The sequence below is a fragment of the Oncorhynchus mykiss genome, chromosome 31, assembly GCF_013265735.2.
Source record: "Oncorhynchus mykiss isolate Arlee chromosome 31, USDA_OmykA_1.1, whole genome shotgun sequence".
NCBI classification, from domain to species: Eukaryota; Metazoa; Chordata; class Actinopteri; order Salmoniformes; family Salmonidae; genus Oncorhynchus; species Oncorhynchus mykiss.
The window spans coordinates 29,273,366-29,296,657 of NC_050571.1; the positions used below are offsets into that span (position 1 = coordinate 29,273,366).

The following is a 23,292-nucleotide window of genomic DNA, read 5'->3' on the forward strand; positions in this document are numbered from 1 at the left end:
CATAGTGTACCTTTACCCATTGGGGTCTAAAATTGTAAACTGACCTTGGATCAGTGTCTCTATCACATGGGCTATTCCAGGAAATATCCTCAGCTCCAGATGTCCATTGGAGATATTGATTCATTACATAGAATGGGCCCTGGCTGTAGGCTTGTGAATCGAGTGCTATATAAGCCTGTACTGGAGCCTTGACTCTGCAGGCAATTAAAGCCCAATCCTGGTTGTGTGTGTGTGTGTGGCTCCGGGTGATTCATCTGTGTCCAGAGGCCAATAGGATAAGAGGATAGGAGGAGGACATGGCCTGGCTTTCTTCTGCTCAGATCATTAACTCCTCAGGGCCAGCAGGGTTAGGTTACCGTACTCCAGCCCTGCCTAGCTACATATCAGCCATACAACATTACAACGCCTGTCTGCATCATTGATCTACATTGAACTGTGCCGATTTTTCATCTTCTTATTCACTGGTACAGTATCACATTCAATGTACTGGTATGATACTTTGTACAATGTGGGATGCACTTCATCTTTACAAAAATGTTTAGTGGAAATGATGCATTGGCTCTGCTGTGAACAGAATAGAGAGAAGTGTGTGGAGTACGTCAGTGCGAAAAGAAAGGGGAAGACACGTTTTAAAAGTATATCTTAATATAAACATTTTATTCAGTGCATTTTGTGCAGACAACAAATAATAAACAACTTGGAAGGTAGCAGGCTGAACTGGTTGTTTTTCAGTTGTATCCTGGTAGTTCGGAACACATGATCCAACACGGGGTTAATACACATAGCCTACATCATGCACTATAGCTCTGTAGTCCAGAGTTCCCCGCTGTCTCCCATGCAACAGAGGTTCACCTAAAAAAACGAAGGAAACGAAAGAAGGAAAAAAAACACGCTTCCCAGTAGCATGTTCCATATGAACAAGGTATGTAGCCGAAGGGAAACTTCGAGTAATTACCCCACAAAAAGGGTCGTCTTTGAACACAACCATGTTTTTGTGCAAGAAAGGGACGTTTTTTTTACTTTTACAAACATGACATATCCTATAAAATGTTTAAGCCACCTAAAATTCCACACTATTTTTTAAATTTATTTAGAAAATTGTCACTACGATAAGTTACTCAAACACGAAACAAGTCCTGGGTGGGGGCCATCACCATATCCTTATATGGTGAACTGAATCAGCCAATAAGAGCCAACAAAAGGGGAGGGGGCAAGGCATGACACAAGCACTGGACTGGAGAACAGAACATGGGGACTGAAGACAGAATACAATGTAACACAACAGAAACAAAAGGACATTATACAGTCGATTCATACCTCAACTCAACCCTAGAGCTCACCAACAATATATAGCCTCTTTCCCTTCAGCAAAAAACACTTTCTAGAACATTGACAAGCATTCCTACTTCTTTTCTTCCTCATTCTCTTTGTTCACTTTTCTTTCTTTCTCTCATCAAAAATGTACAATTTTAAAAATAACTCAACACCTCCAGCTGCGCCTGTATACTGGCTTGGCTCGACTGCTTAAAGGGACAGTCTTTCAGCTCTGTCTTTGGTGTGCTGGAACCCCTTTAACTGTGGAGACGGCTACAAAAACACAAATAGTGAGGAGGGCGAGAGAACAAGAGGGAACAAAACAATCAAAAATAAAAAGCTCTCCGCTAATTTGGAAAATTAGCAAGCAAAGTTGCAAGCTATGGTGTCGTCGCTCAGAGTGCCACACGCTTTTCCCTTTATTTATGTTTTATGCTAGAGAGCTCAAATCTCTTCTGAGCGTGTGCAGGAGAGCTACTGTTATATCTGGCTGCGGTTGCAGCTTCGCTAGGGCTGCCCTCCGTCATGGGGAACGGCTTCGTATTCACAGAAGCATCATGGATGACACACAGAAACAGGGCACTTCTCTACCCACTGCAGCCCCTCACCGGTTGCCCTGACCGCCTGCCTGCCTCTCTACCTACCTGCCTGCCGGGTAGGATATGACCGGGTAGGATATGACCGGGTAGGTGTCTATATGATCAGGACCTATAAGTAAAAGAAGTCGTTATCTGCAGGAAGTAAGAAACGTTAAAAGATTAGCTAACTGGTACACAGTCATTACCACCAGAGAGTCGCCAACGGAAAATGGTGTTCTCAAATGGCGTTTCAAAATAGCCTAGCGTTTTGCAAACAAAGTCCATGGTGTAATTTGGTTGGCTGTTGAGAGATAAAGAAAGCTAGTTTGAATGGAACCTAATTGAGTGTGGTGATTGATTGGTGGTGGTGTTTAGTAGTCGTAAAGTTGTCCTGAACCGCCAATGGTTTTGGAGAGAGAAGTCTGCTTGGAAGTCACACTCTTCTGAAGGTAAGGTGTCTTCTTCTAACGTCCGCCCCGGCCTGCCACGCCACCACCCGGCTACGTGGATTCGTTCTGGCTCACCGTCTTGCCTCCGTTGAGCACGGCCGAGGCGCTCCGGGACTTGGTGGGCGTGCCGCTGCCGGAGCGCGAGAACTCTGTCAGGTCATGGAGGGAGGGTTCCCTGTACATGGCCACTGTGGGACAGACAGACAGGAGAATGGTAAGACACATGGCTGCTAGTATAGATGGAGGTGAGCAGTAGAATAGAATACAAAAGAATACACTGGAATATAATTGTATAGTCCATCTGGAGATTCACGTTCTCCTCTTTGGTCGGACCAAGTTGTATTCTATTCTCTTCTATTGCTCAACTCCCTCTGATCCTGTCACTGACGCTCATAACAGAATGTACACCCCTGCCATAAGCACCAAAGAAATATTAGGACAAGTTATTTTTAGAGGGCAGAAAGTACTTATAGACACTGCCTTACATGAGTTATTCAGGAGCTTGTAAAAGTTAAAGCAGTGTTGTCTGCATCGCGGAAACATTTCAGAAGAAACACCAGTCACCTTAGAGGTTCTGATCTCTAGTCTTTAGGAGCCACTCCGAAAACAGCCAGTGTTTTAATGCACGGCCCTCCTGGGGCTTGACATTGCCTTGCTTTTTTGGTTTTAACAGCAGGCTACACACAAAGCAACAAGTCAATCAATAGTGGACTTAAGCGGGAAGCTGTGTGAAATCGATGCTGGGCTTATTATCCACGGCATTAAGGAACTATAATCAGGAAGGATGACCGGCCCAGCGGTGAGATGGACCCTGACCTCTAGGTCATCCTTCCTTAGTTCATATACGCTTTTACTTTCCTCCAATTATCCCTCCATCTCTCTCTCTACTGTATCTCTCCCTCTTTGACCTAGCACCTTAACACACACACACACACAGATGGGTAAAATTAAAGGCCGTGGGCTGAGATTCGTGGACTGGAACCAGAGCGAAGAGGAGAGGGGGAGCGAGGAGCGGCTGGTGGAGATGGTTGAAATGCAGAGACGGCTCCTTAATTGGTCGGCTGGTATTGCTGCTGCCTCTGGATCTTTATGGGCTGCTGGAACAAATGCTTTTTTCTTTCTCTCTCCCCCTCTTTATTCTCTCTCCCTCTCTTTATTATCTCTCACTCTTTATTCTCTCTCAGCATCCCCTATTGAAGAACTAGATCTGGCATTTGGGTTCTGAGAGAAATGCGCCTTTTTGGCCTGATTTGTAGTTTCGGAATGAAAGCAATGTATTGTATGTTTAACATTTTCTGGGGATGAAAGCGAGCTCCCCTATTTCCTTTATTATGATTACATTATTTAGCCATTTTCGGTTTCTTGACATAAAACGATCTTTTAAAACAACCATGCACAACAACTCCTATTCATTGTCATTCTCAGTGATTCTTCAGTGATCTCAGTGAGCAGAGATGTGGATTTTTAATGAGCTACTGGTCAATTGGTCGGTGGATGAGAGCAGACCAGCCAACCTGGGAGAGAAAGCATCATCGTCATTACAGCTGCCTGTTTGCTGTGCCTTTCTGCCCTTGTGAAAAAGGGGTTGAAAGGGATTCAATGCCCAGTGCATCACTCTCCAATGCCCTCCTGCCCTCATTTAGGCACTCCAACTTATTTGACTTTTTTAACCATGATTTTCAGAACGTACATGAACGGGATAACAATGTATTTGTGATACAGTCTCTTTAGTCTGTAAATTGTAACCATAAAAGGAGCTTGGAACTGACAGATCCAAATGACCGAATGACTGATCGTCTGATCAGATTTTTTACAGAAATTGCTAGCCGCTCGGGTGCTCATTTCTCGTCGGTTGAGTAATTTGGGTCGCTAGTGGTTCTTTTACTTTGAGGAGGAATTTTCATCTGAAAGCTCATCCTTTCATCTTGTGGAAGTGGAGTACTGATGCTTTCTCGCGCTCTTTTTTCTCGTTCAGGTAAGCCTGTGTGTTTATCTAGATGAAAGAGGTTTGGCCTTTTTAACATGAACAGATCCATCTATCCAGCACCCAATCATACCCCCTCTTTCCCTCTCCTCCCATGAGGCACCTGGCCTGGTTGGCCAAGACATTAGCGTTAAAAAGCCTAGCTGTCACTGTTCAAAACAGGCAGAACTGTATCATTCCTGCAGCTTTTTGCCATGGACATTGCCAATGCCTTTTCCACTGTCTGGCTCCAGTGAAGTATGAATCGCTTTTGGGAAGCGCTCAATAGCCCCGCCCACACACCATTGCCTCCGAGCAGAACACCCTCCGAGCAGAACACCCAGCGGCAGGGTAGCTGAGAGCAGCCTTTCTCCAGGCAGTAGGGAGATACTACCCACATTGAGGGAGGGGAAGAGAGGCAGAATAGGTAAAGGGAACAGGGACATTTAATTAAAGAGAAGCCTTCATACAAATAACCGCTGCCAAAGCTCAGTGCTCCAGGCTATAGTGAATCACCAATAAACGTTCATTTGCAATGTAATGGCCTTGGGAGAATAATCAAGAAACTTACTTTTTTAAGTAAAGTTTCCTAAGAAACCTTTCCCTATTTTTCTCCATTGTCTTCAAAATCGAGCCAAGCACCGTATAAGCACCAAATAGTTAAAAAGATGGACAGACTCACCTTTCAAAGGCTTGGGAAGGAAGTGGCCTGCTGGCTTGTTCTTCTTCACATGGTTTCCCTTCATTATCTCCCCCTCTTTATTCAGACCAAGGTACCAGCCCCTACCAGACTGCTGCTGTCTGTAGATCATGGAGGAGTAGGTCACGTAGTAGTTCTCAAACACCGACTCTTTGAACTTACACTCCGGGGTGAAGTGTTCCTGAGGAGAGAGAGAGAGAGAGAGGGAGGGAGAGAGAGAAGACATGATGAGCCTTGGAGACGGGCGGGACACTGATGAAGGAGGTTTGAAGAGTCCTTCTCATATCTTGATTTTTAGTAAATGAGAGGCACTGAGATATGAAGCATCATTACTTAAGAACAGGAGTTGAAGGCAAGACTCAAACACACACCCTTGCTCAGAGAGTACACACACTCAAGAGTTGAACGATCCTTATACAGCATCTGACTCAAGACATACAGCTCTCAATGCTTACCAAATTACCACTGTATTTTCAAAAGCTTCTATGTTCATCATTGCAACTAATTAATAGCTTTAAGCCATAGATACAAATTACCATTAATTAAACATAAGATTAAACGTTAATTATAATTTTACTCTGCAGTTTTAATAATGTATGGGACAATTAATAATTACATTTGTTGGAGGATGTTCCCTCTGCAGAGGCTTTGTAATAGACGACATGATTACTATGTATTAGTCAATCCTTCACCAAACTATTGCCCTCTCCCAGCAGTGGGAATCAACAGGTTCAACCGCTTTCCAGTAAACAGGGCATGAACTGTGTGTGTGTGTGTGTGTGTGTGTGTGTGTGTGTGTGTGTGTGTGTGTGTGTGTCTGTGTGTGTGTGTGTGCGTCCTCACAAGCACACTTGCCTGTGTGTAATGCACTCCGTTTTGCAAACTCGCCTCTATTGTAGTTTTCTATAATATAGGGAGATGGAATTATCTGTTGAGACAACCGCTGTTATACTACCGTACTAAAGCACTGTTCTTCCTGCTTTCTCTGTCGGCTCCTAATTACCTTGCAACTGCTTTCTGCCTCGGAACCATCTATGCATTCAGTCTACAGTGGCAGAAACACCAATAAACTAAACCTGAAGTATTTAAATCTGAGACTTGGTTGGAAGTTATGCTGGTTTCTCACTCTTCTTGAGCCGACATTGCTTATCATGCGCGCTTCTGCCTAATTGATTGATTGATCCTGTCATTTCATTGGCTGACTGTTTCTTTAATTAAGATCTCTTTGTTGTTTGAGGGGGAAGGTGCAGGTAAGAGAGACGTTTCCATGAGGCCGGCTGTTAGTGTGTAACTGGCTGACTAAGTTGAGAGAATACATTTGATTTTTCTTCATTTGAAGTTGAATTAATGTTTAGGTAGTGCTTCCCTTGACCCGGCACCAGAACCTGTTTTTGTTAGTATATTTGATGTTGGTCTCTCCTGTGTGCTCCTTGGCTAGGCTTAATAGCGAAGTCTTGAGGTTTTGATTAACGGTGAAGGAGAAAATAACTTGCAACCGGTTGACTTTATTTTGTCACTTTAAGAACCTGTATGTTTTGCCTCCTGAGTGGATCAGCGGTCTAAGGCAGGGCTTGAGGCGTCATTATGTGTTTCAGAGGACGCGTGGCTCTCGACCTTCGCCTCGCCCAAGTCCGTGGGGGAGTTGCCGCGATGGGACAAGACTGTAACTACCAATTAGAAGTCACGAAAAAAGGATACAAAAAAAAAAGTTACCTGTGTTCGGCAAATCTTGGGTGTTGTAGGATCGGCTACCCTTAAGGCTCTACTAAATCCGCATCACTGAAGTTCAGCTTTGCAGCGTGATTGAAATTTATTAAAGGCCATGTTCCCGTTTTAGCGGAGACTGCCTTCACGGTAAATGCTGCATATGTCGGCTCAATGGGAAATAACCTTTGCTTTTCTATCGCGGAATCTAATCTTCACAGATTGAATAGAGCCTCTAATTTCTCTCTCGCCTCGCACAACAGGCATGTGGACTCTGGTAAATCAATGACATTGATCAATCACGTAATCACCAGGGAGAAAGGAAAACGTGGAAAAAAGATTTTACTACACAGGGTTAAACTATAATGGCAGTCCTATAGCAACTTGGCAAACGCTTTAGAGAGGAGAGAATTGACATGTTTTTCAGACTGGGACAAGCTAGTATTGCTCAGTTGTACCACAGTGGATGTCGGTCATAAAATGGATGATGGGTCCTGGACCACATATACAGTATGTTGTGATCATGACAAACTATCACCGGTGGAGTAAAATTAAAGAAACCTTAAAAGAAAATGACTCAAGTGAAAGTCACCCAGTAAAATACTACTTGAGTAGTCTTAAGAGTATTGGTTTTTAAATATACTTAGTATATTTAGTATCAAAAGTATAAATCATTTCAAATTCCCGTATATTAAGCAACCCAGATGGCACGATTTTCTTGTTTAATTTATTTACGGATAGCCAGGGGAACACTTCAATAGTCCGATATCAGTTACAAACGAAGCATTTGTGTTTAGTGAGTCTGCCAGATCAGAGGCAACAAGGATGACCAGGGGGTTCTCTTGATAAATGTGTGAATTAGACAATTGTCCTGCTAAGCATTCAAAATGTAACGAGTCGTTTTGGGTGTCAGGAAAATTATGCTTTTCCCTGACACCCGAAATAACTTGTTACATTTTGAATGCTTAGCAGGTAAAAAAGTGCATTATTTTCTTTAGGAATGTAGTGAAGTAAAAGTTGTCAAATATACATAGTAAAGTACAGATGCTAAAAAAAAATGACTTAAGTGGTACTTTAAAGTATTTTACACCACTGACTATCAGTCACCCAGTCATCAAGAAAGCCATCAGGCTTTCCCAACACAATACTACTCTCTGGAGAGTTCCCATTCAACATCATTATTCCTCAAAAAGAAGCAGGAGGGAGTGCAACACTAGATGAAATGCACATTTGCGTGTTTGTGTAGTCATACATCCACTCTGGGCTGGAGTCTCTACACATGTATAGTCCACCAACAGTTGAAGAACAACTCTGTGTGTTTGTGTAGTCATACATCCACTCTGGGCTGGAGTCTCTACACATGTATAGTCCACCAACAGTTGAAGAACAACTCTGTGTGTTTGTGTAGTCATACATCCACTCTGGGCTGGAGTCTCTACACATGTATAGTCCACCAACAGTTGAAGAACAACTCTGTGTGTTTGTGTAGTCATACATCCACTCTGGGCTGGAGTCTCTACACATGTATAGTCCACCTACAGTTACAGAACAACTCCGTTCTCGTTGTATTCACCTAACTTTGAATGAGGACTCAACTCTTTTGCCAGTTCACTTCACCTATTTTGTGGCTGGAGTCCTCTTTGCGTTCACATTGCTATGTTTAGAAAGGAACCAATATCTTTTTCCAACATTCAGCATTGATGTAGCGTTGTGCTAGCATTGATTTTGTGGTTAGTGTTATCTGAAATTCTTGGGACGTCCCTACCCTGACTCCTAACCTTAACCCCTACCCTTACCCTAACCTAAACTTAACCCTTACCTTTACCATTTTAAATGTCAACTTCAATGTGTAATGTCAGAGTTGGGACATCACAAGGATCCCGTCCCGGATAGCAATGACCTTGATTTTGTACCCTATGTTGTGATTCTCACCAAATATGTTGTCTTCTCACACCATTCAAACCCCACAATCAATAAACAGCTTATGAAGCTATCTTAGCTTATAGATCAACATATTGCAAACAAATAATCTGAACATCATGTCAGTACAAAACTGTATATTTGCATTTCTGTGCATCCTTGAAAATCTCTAATCAATATCCATAAACAGCACACGTTCTTTTCCCACGAACCTGCACATCATCTTCTCTCACCAATGTGAGGGGTTATGGCAGGGGAAATGGTGTTGCAGTAGTCTACTGTGTGGTGTGGGAATAATGACACGCGAACGTGGAGAGCTTTGTGTTCACATTGCCCTTTTGAGACTACCTCTCAAAATGGTCTCAGTTCGGTTCGCTTCCAGGGCTCTTTTGAGGGTTCTGAGCTCCTTTGGAGTGTTCACACTCCACCCCCAAAAATGAAGGGAACCACCCTGAGTTCACAAATTGTCTGAAATGGACCAAGTGTGAATACACCTTCAGTGTAGATAAATATTCTCAGCTCATCTCTCATCCTCCCTTGTCCCTGTCACTCCCAGAGCCAGTCCTGGCCCAGACCGTGGTGACAGGAACACTGCTGTTGTCAGACAGCGCCGGTGACATGGCACCTCCATGGAGACTTCCTGTCAGCTCAACCCTGGCACACCGCTAAGCTACCATGACACCGAAGGAGAACACTGGAAGGGCCCTATTCATACTTAGGAAATGTACACTTTCCTACGTACTTCTCAGTAGTTGGTATTCAGCCAGGCTTCCCCCCAAAATTGACAAAATTAATAAAATAATACATTTTTATTTCACCTTTATTTAATCAGGTAGGCTAGTTGAGAACAAGTTCTCATTTTCAACTGCGACCTGGCCAAGATAAAGCATAGCAGTGTGAACAGACAACACAGAGTTGCACATGGAGTAAACAATTAACAAGTCAATAACACAGAAAAAAAGGCTATATACATTGTGTGCAAAAGGCATGAGGAGGTAGGCGAATAATTACAATTTAGCAGATTAACACTGGAGTGATAAATGATCAGATGGTCATGTACAGGTAGAGATACTGGTGTGCAAAAGAGCAGAAAAGTAAATAAATATAAACAGTATGGGGATGAGGTAGGTAAATTGGGTGGGCTATTTACCGATAGACTATGTACAGCTGCAGCGATAGCAGATGTTTGAAGTTGGTGAGGGAGATAAGTCTCCAACTTCAGCGATTTTTGCAATTCGTTCCAGTCACAGGCAGCAGAGAACTGGATCGAAAGGCGGCCAAATGAGGTGATGAGGGATGAGGGATTAGGGATGATCAGTGAGATACACCTGCTGGAGCGCGTGCTACCGGTGGATGTTGCCATCGTGACCAGTGAACTGAGATAAGGCGGAGCTTTACCTAACATGGACTTGTAGATGACCTGGAGCCAGTGGGTCTGGCGACGAATATGTAGCGAGGGCCAGCCGACTAGAGCATACAGGTCGCAGTGGTGGGTGGTATAAGGTGCTTTAGTAACAAAACGGATGGCACTGTGATAAAATGCATCCAGTTTGCTGAGTAGAGTATTGGAAGCTATTTTGTAGATGACATCGCCGAAGTCGAGGATCGGTAGGATAGTCAGTTTTACTAGGGTATTTGATTTTAGATTGGAGATGTTTGATATGAGTCTGGAAGGAGAGTTTACAGTCTAGCCAGACACCTAGGTACTTATAGATGTCCACATATTCTAGGTTGGAACCATCCAGGGTGGTGATGCTAGTCGGGCGTGCGGGTGCAGGCAGCGAACGGTTGAAAAGCATGCATTTGGTTTTACTAGCGTTTAAGAGCAGTTGGAGGCCACGGAAGGAGTGTTGTATGGCGTTGAAGCTCGTTTGGAGGTTACATAGCACAGTGTCCAAGGAAGGGCCGGAAGTATACAGAATGGTGTCGTCTGTGTAGAGGTGGATCAGGGAATCACCCGCAGCAAGAGCAACATCATTGATATATACAGAGAAAAGAGTCGGCCGAAGAATTGAACCCTGTGGCACCCCCATAGAGACTGCCAGAGGACCGGACAACATGCCCTCCAATTTGACACACTTAACTCTGTCTGCAAAGTAGTTGGTGAACCAGGCAAGGCAGTCATTAGAAAAACCGAGGCTACTGAGTCTGCCGATAAGAATATGGTGATTGACAGTCGAAAGCCTTGGCCAGGTCGATGAAGACGGCTGCACAGTACTGTCTTTTATCGATGGCGGTTATGATATCGTTTAGTACCTTGAGCGTGGCTGAGGTGCACCCGCGACCGGCTCGGAAACCAGATTGCACAGCGGAGAAGGTACGGTGGGATTCAAGATGGTCAGTGACCTGTTTGTTGACTTGGCTTTCGAAGACCTTAGATAGGCAGGGCAGGATGGATATAGGTCTGTAACAGTTTGGGTCCAGGGTGTCTCCCCCTTTGAAGAGGGGGATGACTGCGGCAGCTTTCCAATCCTTGGGGATCTCAGACGATATGAAAGAGAGGTTGAACAGGCTGGTAATAGGGGTTGCGACAATGGCGGCGGATAGTTTCAGAAATAGAGGGTCTAGATTGTCAAGCCCAGCTGATTTGCGCATGAATAAATGTAATTCAACCACTGAAAACCCTCCCACTTGCTGGCTGACAGATTTTCTCGTAGGATTTCAGTAAAGGTATCTAAAGCCATCCCTTTAGAGTTGGTGTATCTTTTCATTTGAATGGGAATTTTCTCGACAGACAATAAAAGAACGGTTCAGAATACTAGGGATCAATTAAAGAACGGTTCAGAATACTAGGGATCAATTAAAGAACGGTTCAGAATACTAGGGATCAATTAAAGAAAGCCATGTTAGTATTTGTAAAAAAGCTTTGCAACAATTTGGTAGATTTAAAAATACTATTTAGGGTTATCAAAGTACTCATGAATAATAATTTTAAAAAACTAGAAAAATTGGAAGGTGAGAGTAGTTTACAATAGGGGTTGAACAGTATTCCTATAAATCTGTCCTAATAATCCTCACTAATCATGGAACTGTGATGACAACGGACCAGTCGTTTTGAACCGTGCTCCAGGTTTAAACTGCAGCTGTGCATATGGCCTGAGTTCCATAATGATACAAAAAGGCTACCTGCCACAAATGACTGCACAACTTGCAAAACTTTGGCCTAATATGATGCACTATTGCTAGCGATCCTCCAGAACAACCACACGAATGTGACTGAGGTAAGGAAGTTAAACTAACGATGTAATGGAATGACACAAAATGTAAGGAAACTAACGCTAAAGTGACAGTTCTGAATGCATGCGGGTATTACTAACGGTGGCTATACAGTGAAGGCTGGGCAAATCATTTCAACTTTATAGAAATCATAAATCAACTCGGTAGGTTTGGCGCTATACTGTGATTTGCGCATGTCTACAGAAGCTTGAGTCTCCAAATTACACCCCTGCAGGTTTCACCCCCCTCGTGTTCGTGTCGTGGATGAGATCTTGGTGGGCTATACTCGGCCTTGTCTCAGGGTAGTAGGTTGGTGGTTGAAGATATCCATCTAGTGGTGTGGGGGCTGGACTTTGGCAAAGTGGGTGGGGTTATATCCTGCCTGGTCGGACGGGGCCACAGTGTCTCCTGACCCCTCTGGAGCATTTCTCCTGTCTTACCCGGTGTCCTGTGTGAATTTAAGTATGCTCCCTCTAATTCTCTCTCTCTGTCTCTCTCTTTCTCTCTTCTCTCTAACGACCTGAGCACTAGGACCTTGCCTCAGGACTACCTGGCCTGATGACTTCTTGCTGTCCCCAGTTCTCCTGGTCGTGCTGCTGCTCCAGTTTCAACTGTTCTGCCTGCGGCTTAGGAACCCTGACCTGTTCATTGTCCCGGACCTGCTGTTTTCGACTCTCTCCAACTGAGGCGGCAGGGTAGCCTTGTGGTTAGAGCGTTGGACTAGTAACCGGAAGGTTGCAAGTTCAAACCCCCGAGCTGACAAGGTACACTGTCGTTCTGCCTCTGAAAAGGCAGTGTACCAGGCCTCTTAACTGACTTGCCTAGTTAAATAAAGGTAAAAGACAACTCCTGAGGTGCTGACCTGTTACACCCTCTACAACCACTGTGATTATTATTATTTAACCCTGCTGGTCATCTATGAACGTTTGAACATCTTGGCCATGTACTGTTATAATCTCCACCAGGCACAGCCAAAAGAGGACTCGCTTCCCTTCAGAGCCTGGTTCCTCTCTAGGTTTCTTCCTAGGTTCCTGCCTTTCTAGGGAGTTTTTCCTAGCCACCGTGCTTCTGCATTGCTTGCTGTTTGGGGTTTTAGGCTGGGTTTCTGTATAACACTTTGTGATATCGGCCGATGTAAAAAGGGCATAATAAATACATTTGATTGATAAGGCCAGCATTTCCTAAACTTCACAGTAGAAAAGGTGATGTGCTGCAGTTTACTGTCATATTACCGGTTTCACATTTGTCTCCAGCGATCATAAGGTAAAATCAATCTAAAACAATTGTAATTTACATTTACAATCCCCTTATCCAAACGGCTAACTCAGTCATCTAGGTTTGTGGCTATACTGTCATTTGCAACGCAATATTAGGAAGGTGTTCCTATGGTTTGGCATACTCAGTGTATGTCGGTATCTAGTTGCTTGACAAAGTCCTAAAATTTCAGAAGGATAAAAAAAATAGTTTTGGAAATCGTGACGTTTTTGACCCTTTGGCGTCAAAATGACCCCCCTTGCTGGTGCTTTTTTTAAAAGTGTCCTAGTTGTATATGTATATGCATGCAGGCTGCTAAATATATGTTGTTGGTCATCAACAGTCTACTCTAACAAACGCCAAGGAAATGAAGGACCGTTAGGGGAGGGGTCGTGTCTGCTGCAGTCAGTTCTGCCTTTGATGACAGACAGAGCCCGAGCTAGCCCCCAGGGTGTACTGTCTCTCTATGTCTGTGTCTGAACCAAATGACAGATGAAGAAGTCTTTGACTGTTCTGACTTCTGAGAAGCAGGGTAACTGAGACTCCTTCCCTCTGTAAGGAGTACAGTTCTCAACCATTCTCACAGAAAATGCTCTTCACAGTTTAAAAAGATTCAGAGATGGGGTTTTCCACTTATATAACTGTTCCGTTAGCGCGCGACCATGGCTAATGCTTTGGTTTGAAGGTCAGATAAAACCAATTAAACCCTCGTACTGAAATGCAAATCTGCTTTAGGAGAGAGGGATCGGATTAAACTCGTTTGAGTTCTATCTGGTGAAAGGTAATTCATTATAATTGCATTAATGAAATCAACAAAAACAGTGCAGGGGAGGCGGCAAACGAAGAGGATGCTGAAATGGACTGTTATTTTCCCAAAATACTAAACTGGGTTGAATGTTTAAATGCAACACATTTAAAACCTGGGACAACAACATCCTGAAAACAAGTGTCAACAGCCTAAAGAGCCATTAATGGTGATCTTTCTCCTAATGCTGTGCGCTTTATTTCCCTGTGCTTTGGCCATGCATCAACCTGCCTCTCTCTGACCGCCAAGCCCAGGCATTTGTCTAGCCGTGTGGAGGCAGAGAGCAGTTAGTTTAAAGGTAGTAAGTTAGCGCAATACATCTGCTCTTGTTCTCTATTTTTCTGTATGTTTTCCTCTCTCCCTCATTGCTCTTCAACCCTTTCTCTCGAGTCCCCCCATTCTCCATTACTCACTCCCCCAATCTCTCTTCCCGCTCTCCTGCCCTTCCTCCCACATCTCCCTCTCTCTGTGATTACCATGGCGAGCAAACAGCGTTTTGAGCATGGAGAGGCGAGGCAGTATTCATTCCTGTGCCGTGCTCTAACAGCTTGGTGGGAAAACGATGGGCTGCTCAGCTTTTGATCCAGGAGTCCTGTTCTACCTCCATTAATGAGCTTATGTGGATTTGGCTCGCTGCAGTCACCCTGGAGTGGAGTGAATGGCTATGGATGACAGGCGCATGCAGATAGACACAGACACATTGAGAGCCAAATGGAAGCGATTGCCAGCCTCGCCTTATTGAACTAGATTGGGTCTATGGAGGACAGAGACACTTTTAGAGCCAAGATGGAAGGGATTTCCAGAAACCCCTGTTCTATTCTAAGGAAGACAGAAGAATCTGACACAAGGAGGAGCCAAGATGGAGGGAAACCCTAGTCCTATTCTATTAGAGTCTCTTTGACAGAGGAGGCTGGATCCACATGACTCCAGTGGCTGCATCAGTTTCTCCCTCAGTCAATAGTAATGGCTAGTGTTCAGTAAAACCCACGGTGCGGTGAAAAAAGGCCAACACCATTTTAATCACGACTATCCAGAGCTAGACGGAGCAAAACACATCTCGGCAAATTGGTGCGGGGGAACATTATTTTAGATAGAAAGAAAAAAACGAGAGAGGAGAGAAAAAGCTATCTGCATGGAAATGATATGCCCTCCTCTCCTCCTCCTCCTCTCCTCCCCAAGCCTGGCTGTCTATGACTGGTGGTTTGGGTACACAGACTTAAAATTATCCCATTAGAATACATGGCTTTACTTGGAGCACAGGACAATGCAGAGAGGGACAGCAGTGAGCTGATGACTCCCCCTGTTGAAATGCTGCACAGCTGGAAGCCTTCACACACATCAAGGGGCTGAGAGCAGAGAGATATGCTTCTAGTATAGGCAGCTATTATTATAGTGTACTGTGCCGACAGTAACAATATCATTCTGTAACGACCTACAGTATTAAAGCCCATATCACATGGAAAATCAATGAGGCTAAATGTGACCAATGAGATTAAAGATAAGAGTCATTTTTTTGGAGTGTGTCATGTTGCCATGGCTGGAAATCAATCTTAGCTACATGTCAAAGCTGTGATTAAAAGGGGGTGTGAGAGAGAGTACACACACACACCCTTACTGTGTACCCCTCTCACCGCCCCCTATCACCGTAGCTATGTTGTGTACTGCAGTCAATGAGTCATGTTGGTGGGAGCTTTATGATCCATATCTTATTTGGTTTTATTGTGACTACAACATAGGGAAACCCCACGGTCTCACCCCTCTCCTCTCCTCCCTGTCACCATCCCCACCCCTGCCTCACTGTACCTCCCCTCCCACATAGGGTATCCCCTGCCTCGGCGGTAACTGAGTGAGTGTGTGTGTGTAAACGTGTTAGACAGAGAGTGAACAAGGGAGGTGGGTAAGGGAGTATGTATAAAGGAACACATGCAAGAGATGGTTGTTGTAATGTGTTTGTTTATGTGTGTGAGAGAGGGAGATAAGCTCACCCCCTCGCTCTTCTTCACTGTTCTCCTATCTTCCCCTCTGTCCCCATATATCTCTCAACCTCATCATTTTGTCAGGCACTCTCTCAGCCTCCTTTAATCATATCGATCACTCTCTCCGTTCCTACATCCATCTATTTTAAAGTACATATCCCATTCCTTTAAGAGGTGTCCTTTATGCTCACTGATTCACTTTAACCCTCTCTCCACAGACATGTATACAGCACCTTCAGTGTCTTTCACCATAAACCCTGCTTACATACATACAGACTTTTACATTTTAGTCATTTAGCAGACGCTCTTACCAAGAGCTAAGTGCACATTGGAAGACGTTTCACCGAGTTGGCTCGGGGATTCGAACCAGCGACCTATCGGTTACTGGCCCAACGCTCTTAACCACTAGGCTACCTGCCACACATACTGTACACACATACTCCTCTTCGTCAGGCATCACAGACAGTTCTCTAGAACCTGGGGGGGGTTCAGATTTACAGCAGTGGAGGGATATCCCAGTGCAGTTTAGCGATAGCGCCTTAACACTTTACGACCCAATAGCTTCAGCAATGGGGGCAATGTTTACAGGCTGACACAAGCACTGAGTGTGACGTGCTGCATGAGGTTTCCCCAGCTCATCTGTGATATCAACACACACACAGACATAAAACAATACAAGCACTACAACACAATACTACAGCCCTGTGAGTTTTATAGAGTGTAATGCATATTCAATGCCTTGCTGTAGCAGTGCCAAGAAAGAAAACACAATCAATTACCATTTACCCTGAAATTGCAATCAAATGAATGCACAGTTGTAATTAAAACCCAATAATGTTCCCCCGAGGCGCGGCAGTGGAACAAGAAATAAAGGCATAATGGATCTGATCTTCTCTGTAAGAGTATTGGCGCCACTCTTCGCGCCCGAGCACAAATCGATGCTGCCAGTCCTGTGCCTGCGCCCAGTGCCCATATTCTACTAACTGAAACGACACCAATAGAATCAAGGCCGAGCCGTGTGCTGGTGTCTTTACAGCAGTGTCAAAGCCTGGGAGACTCACAAAGATTATGGCGCCGCCACCGCTCACTATCCTCTCTCCCAAACAAATCTGTCTAAATGCCTTCCCTTTTCAATGGCCTCACTATTTTACTATTTAGTCACTGAGTGGCAGTGGAATAAAAAACACTTTTTTTTATCCCCAGATAAAAAGAACATTTACAATGTGTTAATTTGTTCGGAATAGATTTGGAGGCTCTAAGCTGGTGGAAAAGCTTTTGCAAATACAAAATACAAACACACACTCATACAGGCACAAAACACACACTATGGCTGGTTAATGACCCTCGAGAGGATCCCTGCGATAGGGACAGCTATTTTGCAGAGTTATTGTTCTTCTGGGTGGAAAAACAGGGGTGCATATCTCATAACCTTTTTCCACCATGCAAACACACATATACTCAAACATTCCCACAGGGACAGAAGAAGAACAGCATTAAAAGCAGTACAACTTCACACCTTTTAACCAAATTATTTTCATACACTGTTACACAACCTCCGTACATTATGTAAGATCTGCACAATTCGAACATGATAATTTGGAAACCCAAACTACAATGTTTCCATTCCTTTTATATGTTATTGTCTCCATGCCCACTAGTCCCCCCTCCTAGACTCAGACTGGAACCCTAGAGACATACTCTACTCCCAGTGACCCACAGATAAATAAATGACCAAACTTCAAAGGCACCTTTGGAGAAATACCATAGACACTATTTAGACTAGCTTGTAAGGAGGGTGCGTGTTGGTGGAAGGGAAGTCAGGTGCAGGAGAACGAACTTGGTATAAATGGAGTTGTTTAATAAATGCTGACAGACCTCCAAAATGTACAAAATAACAAAGTGGGTACAAAACCCGTCGCCTCACCAACACTAAATAGAACATCACAGACAAAAAAAACAATCTCCGACAAGGACATGAGGGGAAACAGAGGGTTAAATACACAACATGTAATTGATGAGATTGGAACCAGGTGTGAAGGAAGCCAAGACAAAACCAATGGGAAATCAAAAATGGATCAGTGATGGCTAGAAGGTCGATGACGTCGACCGCCGAACACCGCCTGAAAAAGGAGAGGGACCGACTTCGGGGGAAGTCGTGACAGTACCCCCTCCCTGACGTGCGGCCCCAGCAGGGCATCGGCACCGACCTCGGGGACGACCCGGAGGGCAGGGCGCAGCGCGATCTGGATGGAGACAGTGGAAATCTCGCAGCATGGAAGGATCCAACACATCCTCCACCGGAACCCAGCATCTCTCCTCCGGACCATACCCCTCCCAGTCCACGAGGTACTGAAGGCCCCTTGCCCGACGTCTCAAATCCAGTATGGAATGAACGGAGCAGGTTTCGGGTCGAGAGCCAGACCCTGTCCCCCGATGCGTACACCGGTGCCTCACTGCGGTGACGGTCTGCACCAACTTTCTGGCACAGTACAACGAGCTGAAGGTGGACATGGACGGCATCCCATGTTTCTTCCGCATGCCGGAACCAGTCGTCCATCGCAGGAGCCTCGGTCTGACTCTGATGCCAAGGAGCCAGAACTGGCTGATACCCCAATACACACTGGAAGGGAGAGAGGTTAGTGGAGGAGTGGCGGAGTGAGTTCTGGGCCATCTCTGCCCAGGGTACGAATGCCGCCCATTCCCCCGACCGATCCTGGCAATAAGACCTCAGAAACCTACCCACACCCTGGTTAACTCTCCACCTGCTCGTTACTCTCGGGGTGAAAACCTGAGGTAAGGCTGACTGAGACCCCCAGACGTTCCATGAACGCGTTCCAGACCCTTGACGTGAACTGGGGACCCCGATCAGACACTATATCCTCAGGCACCCCGTAGTGCCGGAAGACGTGTGTAAACAGGGCCTCTGCAGTCTGTAGGGAGACCGGGCAGAGGGAGGAGAAGACAGGACTTAGAAAAATGATCCATAACGACCAGGATCGTGGTGTTACCCTGTGAAGGTGGAAGATCGGTTATGAAATCCACTGACAGGTGCGACCACGGCCGTTGTGGAACAGGTAAGGGTTGTAACTTATCTCTGGGCAGGAGTCTAGGAGCCTTGCACTGGGCACACACCAAGCAGGAGGAAACATAAACCCTCACGTTCTTAGCTAAAGTGGACCACCAGTACTTCCCACTAAGACAACGCACCGTCCGACCGATCCCAGGATGACCAGAGGAGGGTGACGTGTGGGCCCAATAGATCAGCCGGTCACAGACAGCAGACGGAAAGTACAGATGCCCAGCTGGACACTGAGGGGTGCGGGCTCTTCACGTGACGCCCGTTAAATGTCCGCGTCCAGCTCCCACACTACCGGCGCCACCTCTGTGTCATACAGCCGGGACAATGCGTCTGCCTTAACGTTCTGGGAGCCTGGTCTGTAAGAAAGGCTAAACACAATACGGGTGAAAAGCATGGCCAACCTTGCTTGGCGAGGGTTCAGTCTCCTCTCCATCTCCACCCGACATGGAAATGGGATACCCTAGGAAGGAGACGGACTGTTGGAAGAACAGGCATTTCTCAGCCTTGACGTACAGGTCATGCTCCAACAGGCGACCAAGCACTTTGCGCACCAGGGACACATGCTCGGCGCGTGTAGCGGAGTATATATACACCACTACACCCTGCCCATACAGGTCCCTGAAAATCTCGTCTACAAAAGCTTGGAAGACTGATGGCGCATTCATCAACCCATACGGCATGACGAGGTACTCATAGTGTCCAGAGGTGGTAGTGAAAGCCGTCTTCCACTCGTCTCCCTCTCGGATACGCACCAGGTTGTTAGCGCTCCTGAGATCTAATTTGGTGAAGAAGCGCACCCCGTGCATTGACTCTATCGCTGTGGCTATGAGCGGTAGCGGGTAATTATACCTCACCGTGATCTGATTTAGACCCCGGTAGTCAATACACGGATGCAGACCTCCCTCCTTCTTCTTCACAAAAAATAAACTTGAGGAGACGGGTGATGTGGAGGACCGAATGTACCCCTGACGCAGGGATTCGGAGACATATGTTTCCATAGCCTCCATCTCCGCCTGTGAGAGGGGATACACGTGACTCCTGGGAAGTGCAGCATCTACCAGGAGATCTATCGCACAATCGCCCCGTCGATGAGGTGGTAATTGAGTCGCCTTCTTTTTAGAGAAGCCGAGAGCCAAAACGGCATATTCAGGGGGAATGCGCACGGTGGAGACCTGGTCTGGACTCTCCAGCGTAGTAGCACCAACGGAAACCCCTAAACATCTACCTGAGCACTCTCGCGACCACCCTGTGAAAGTCCTCTGTGGCCAATAGTGGGGTTATGACAAGCTAACCAGGGTAGGCCTAGCACCACGGGAAACGCAGGAGAGTCAATAAGGAAAATAAGTTTTCTCCGTGTGACCCCCCTGCATCACCATGCCCAGAGGAGCGGTGACATCCCTAATTAACCCTGACTCTAATGGTCGACTATCTAAGGTGTGAGCGGTGAAGGGCACATCCACGTGAACAATGGGGATCCCTAAACTATGAGCTAACGCTCTATCAATGAAATTCCCAGCGCCTGTATCTACGAGTGCCTTATGCTGGAAATGTGGGGAAAACTCAGGAAAAGTGACAGACACAAACATATGTGCATTGGACTCTGGGTGAGAATGGTGCCAGCTCACCTGGGGTGATGCCAGAGCGCCCTGCCTGCTGCCTCGATTCCAAGAGGAACCAACTCGGCACCGACCAGTAATGTGACCTCTGCGGCCACAGTCTCCTTGCGCACTGCCCCTCCCAGCTCCATGGGTATCGGAGAGGGGGTGCGGGAGGATGGAACCACCAGACCCCGATCTGGACGTCCGCGAGTAGCCAGCAGGTTGTCCAGCCGGATAGACAGGTCCACTAGCTGGTCGAAAGTGAGGGTGGTGCCTCTGCAGGCCAGCTCCCGCCGTACATCCTCACGCAGACTGCAGCAGTAGTGGTCGATCAGGGCCCTGTTGTTCCATCCCGCATCTCCCTCACTCCACACGGCGTTGGCCCACTCAAGGGCTTTCCCGGTGAGGCACGAGACGAGAGCGGACACCCTCTCATGGTCCGGGGGAGCTGGGTGGACCGTGGCCAGATAGAGGTTTAGTTGAAGGAGGAACCCCTGGCAGTTGGCAGCACTCCTGTCGTACTCCTGTGGCAAGGAGAGATGGATTCCACTGGGTTCAGGAGGGAAAGGGGCGCTCAGAAGAGACCCCGGTTGTGCTGGTGGAGGCGCTGGAAGAACTCCCTGTCTCTCCCTGCGGTCCATTGTCTGGACAACGCGATCCATGGCGGCACCCAGATGGTGAAGCATAACCACATGCTCCTGGACGCGCTCCTCCATTCTGTAAGGGGTGTGTGTTGGTGGAAGGGAAGTCAGGTGCAGGAGAACGAACTTGGTATAAATTGAGTTGTTTAATAAATGCTGACAGACCTCCAAAATGTACAAAATAACAAAGTGGGTACAAAACCCGTCGCCTCACCAACACTAAATAGAACATCACAGACAAAAAAAACAATCTCCGACAAGGACATGAGGGGAAACAGAGGGTTAAATACACAACATGTAATTGATGAGATTGGAACCAGGTGTGAAGGAAGCCAAGACAAAACCAATGGGAAATCAAAAATGGATCAGTGATGGCTAGAAGGTCGATGATGTCGACCGACGAACAAGGAAGTCGTGAAACTAGCTATTTGAAAGAGAACATTGACGTCAATATAAACACTCCAATGGTCATCCTTTGTCGCAGAGAAACACGATTAAGGAATTTAAGGAAATGCACAGTAACATGGCTAATTTTTGATAGCCTACCTGATTAGAATACATACCCCACAGAACATCGACAGACACTGTAAAACCATTTACCACATCTTGGTGACAATGGTGTGTACGAGGATCGTTTCCTTGCGACAAAATGTTTTACCATCTAGCTGTATTTTTCAGCAACGGTGAGTCAAGACGGCTGTGACAAACTGTGAGGAGCTGAATATTACACACGAGGCCGGATGAAAAACAGCTAGAATAGGGCAGAGAGGAGAGTAGACGGGATAAAGGAAAATACATGTTTAATTGATTCCCTCTCTTCCCACACATTGTGACTCCTCTGGATTCATACATTTTCACTGGTGCATTCTGCGTCACCCACACATGTACTGAACACTCTACCTCCTGCTCCTTCCTTTCACACATTCTCTCTCTCACGTGGACAAAAGAACATGGACACACAAACACCCACAACCCCAGTAGATGAAATGTCAAATATCATAATGAGTCTGCAATGATATGTACATGTATTACACATACAGTACCAGTCAAAAGTTTGGACACACCTACTTATTCAAGGGTTTTTCTTTATTTGAACCTTTTTCTACATTGTAGAATAATAGTGAAGACATCAAAACTATGAAATAACACATACAGAATCATGTAGTAACCAAAAAAGTGTATTTTAAAATATATTTTAGATTCTTCAAAGTAGCCACCTTTTCCTTGATGACAGCTTTGCACACTCTTGGCATTCTCTCAACCAGCTTCACCTGGAATGCTTTTCCAACAGTCTTCAAGGAGTTTCCACATACGCTGAGCACTAGTTGGCTGCTTCACCCTGCGGTTCAACTGTTCCCAAACCCTCTCAATTGGGTTGAGGTCGGATGATTGTGGAGGCCAGGTCATCTGATGCAGCACACATGCATAGATCATCCGTTCACCTACTTTGCCTCTCACAAAGACATGGCGGTTGGAACCAAAAATCTCAAATTTGGACTCATCAGACGAAAGGACATATTTCCACCGGTCTAATGTCCTTTGCTCATGTTTCTTGGCCCAAGCAAGTCTCTTCTTCATATTGGTGTCCTTTAGTAGTGGTTTATTTGCAGCAATTCGCCCATGAAGGCCTGATTCACGCAGTCTCCTCTGAACAGTTGATGTTGAGATGTGTCTGTTACTTGAACTCTGTGAAGCATTTATTTGGGTTGTAATTTCTAAGGCTGGTAACGCTAATGTACTTATCCTCTGTAGAAGAGGTAACTCTGGGTCTTCCTTTCCTGTGATGGTCCTCTTGAGAGTTTCATCATAGCGCTTGATGGTTTTTGCGACTGCACTTGAAGAAACGTTCAAAGTTCTTGAAATGTTCCGTATTGACTGTTGTTTCTCTTTGCTTATTTGAGCTGTTCTTGCCATAATATGGACTTGGTCTTTTACCAAATAGGGCTATCTTCTGTATACCACTCCTACTTTGTCACAACACAAGTGATTGCCACAAACGCATTAAGAAGGAAAGAAATTCCACAAATTAACTTTTAACAAGGCACACCTGTTAATTGAAATGCATTCCAGGTGACTACCTCATGAAGCTGGTTGA

General features: G+C 45.6%; 1 protein-coding gene across 6 annotated transcripts in view; it reads right to left on the reverse strand.

The window, feature by feature from the left end:
- Positions 1-627: 627 nt before the first annotated feature.
- Positions 628-23,292, reverse strand: part of fgf13a (fibroblast growth factor 13a) — a 210,481-nt gene continuing 187,816 nt past the window's right edge. For all 6 annotated transcript variants that reach the window (XM_021583849.2, XM_021583850.2, XM_021583853.2 and 3 more), the window contains 2 exons: positions 4,987-5,185; positions 628-2,529 (listed from right to left, as the gene is read on the reverse strand). In XM_021583849.2, the coding sequence (XP_021439524.1) occupies positions 2,393-2,529; positions 4,987-5,185 (336 nt within the window). In that variant the 3' untranslated portion in view covers positions 628-2,392. The remainder of the gene's footprint in view (positions 2,530-4,986; positions 5,186-23,292) is intronic.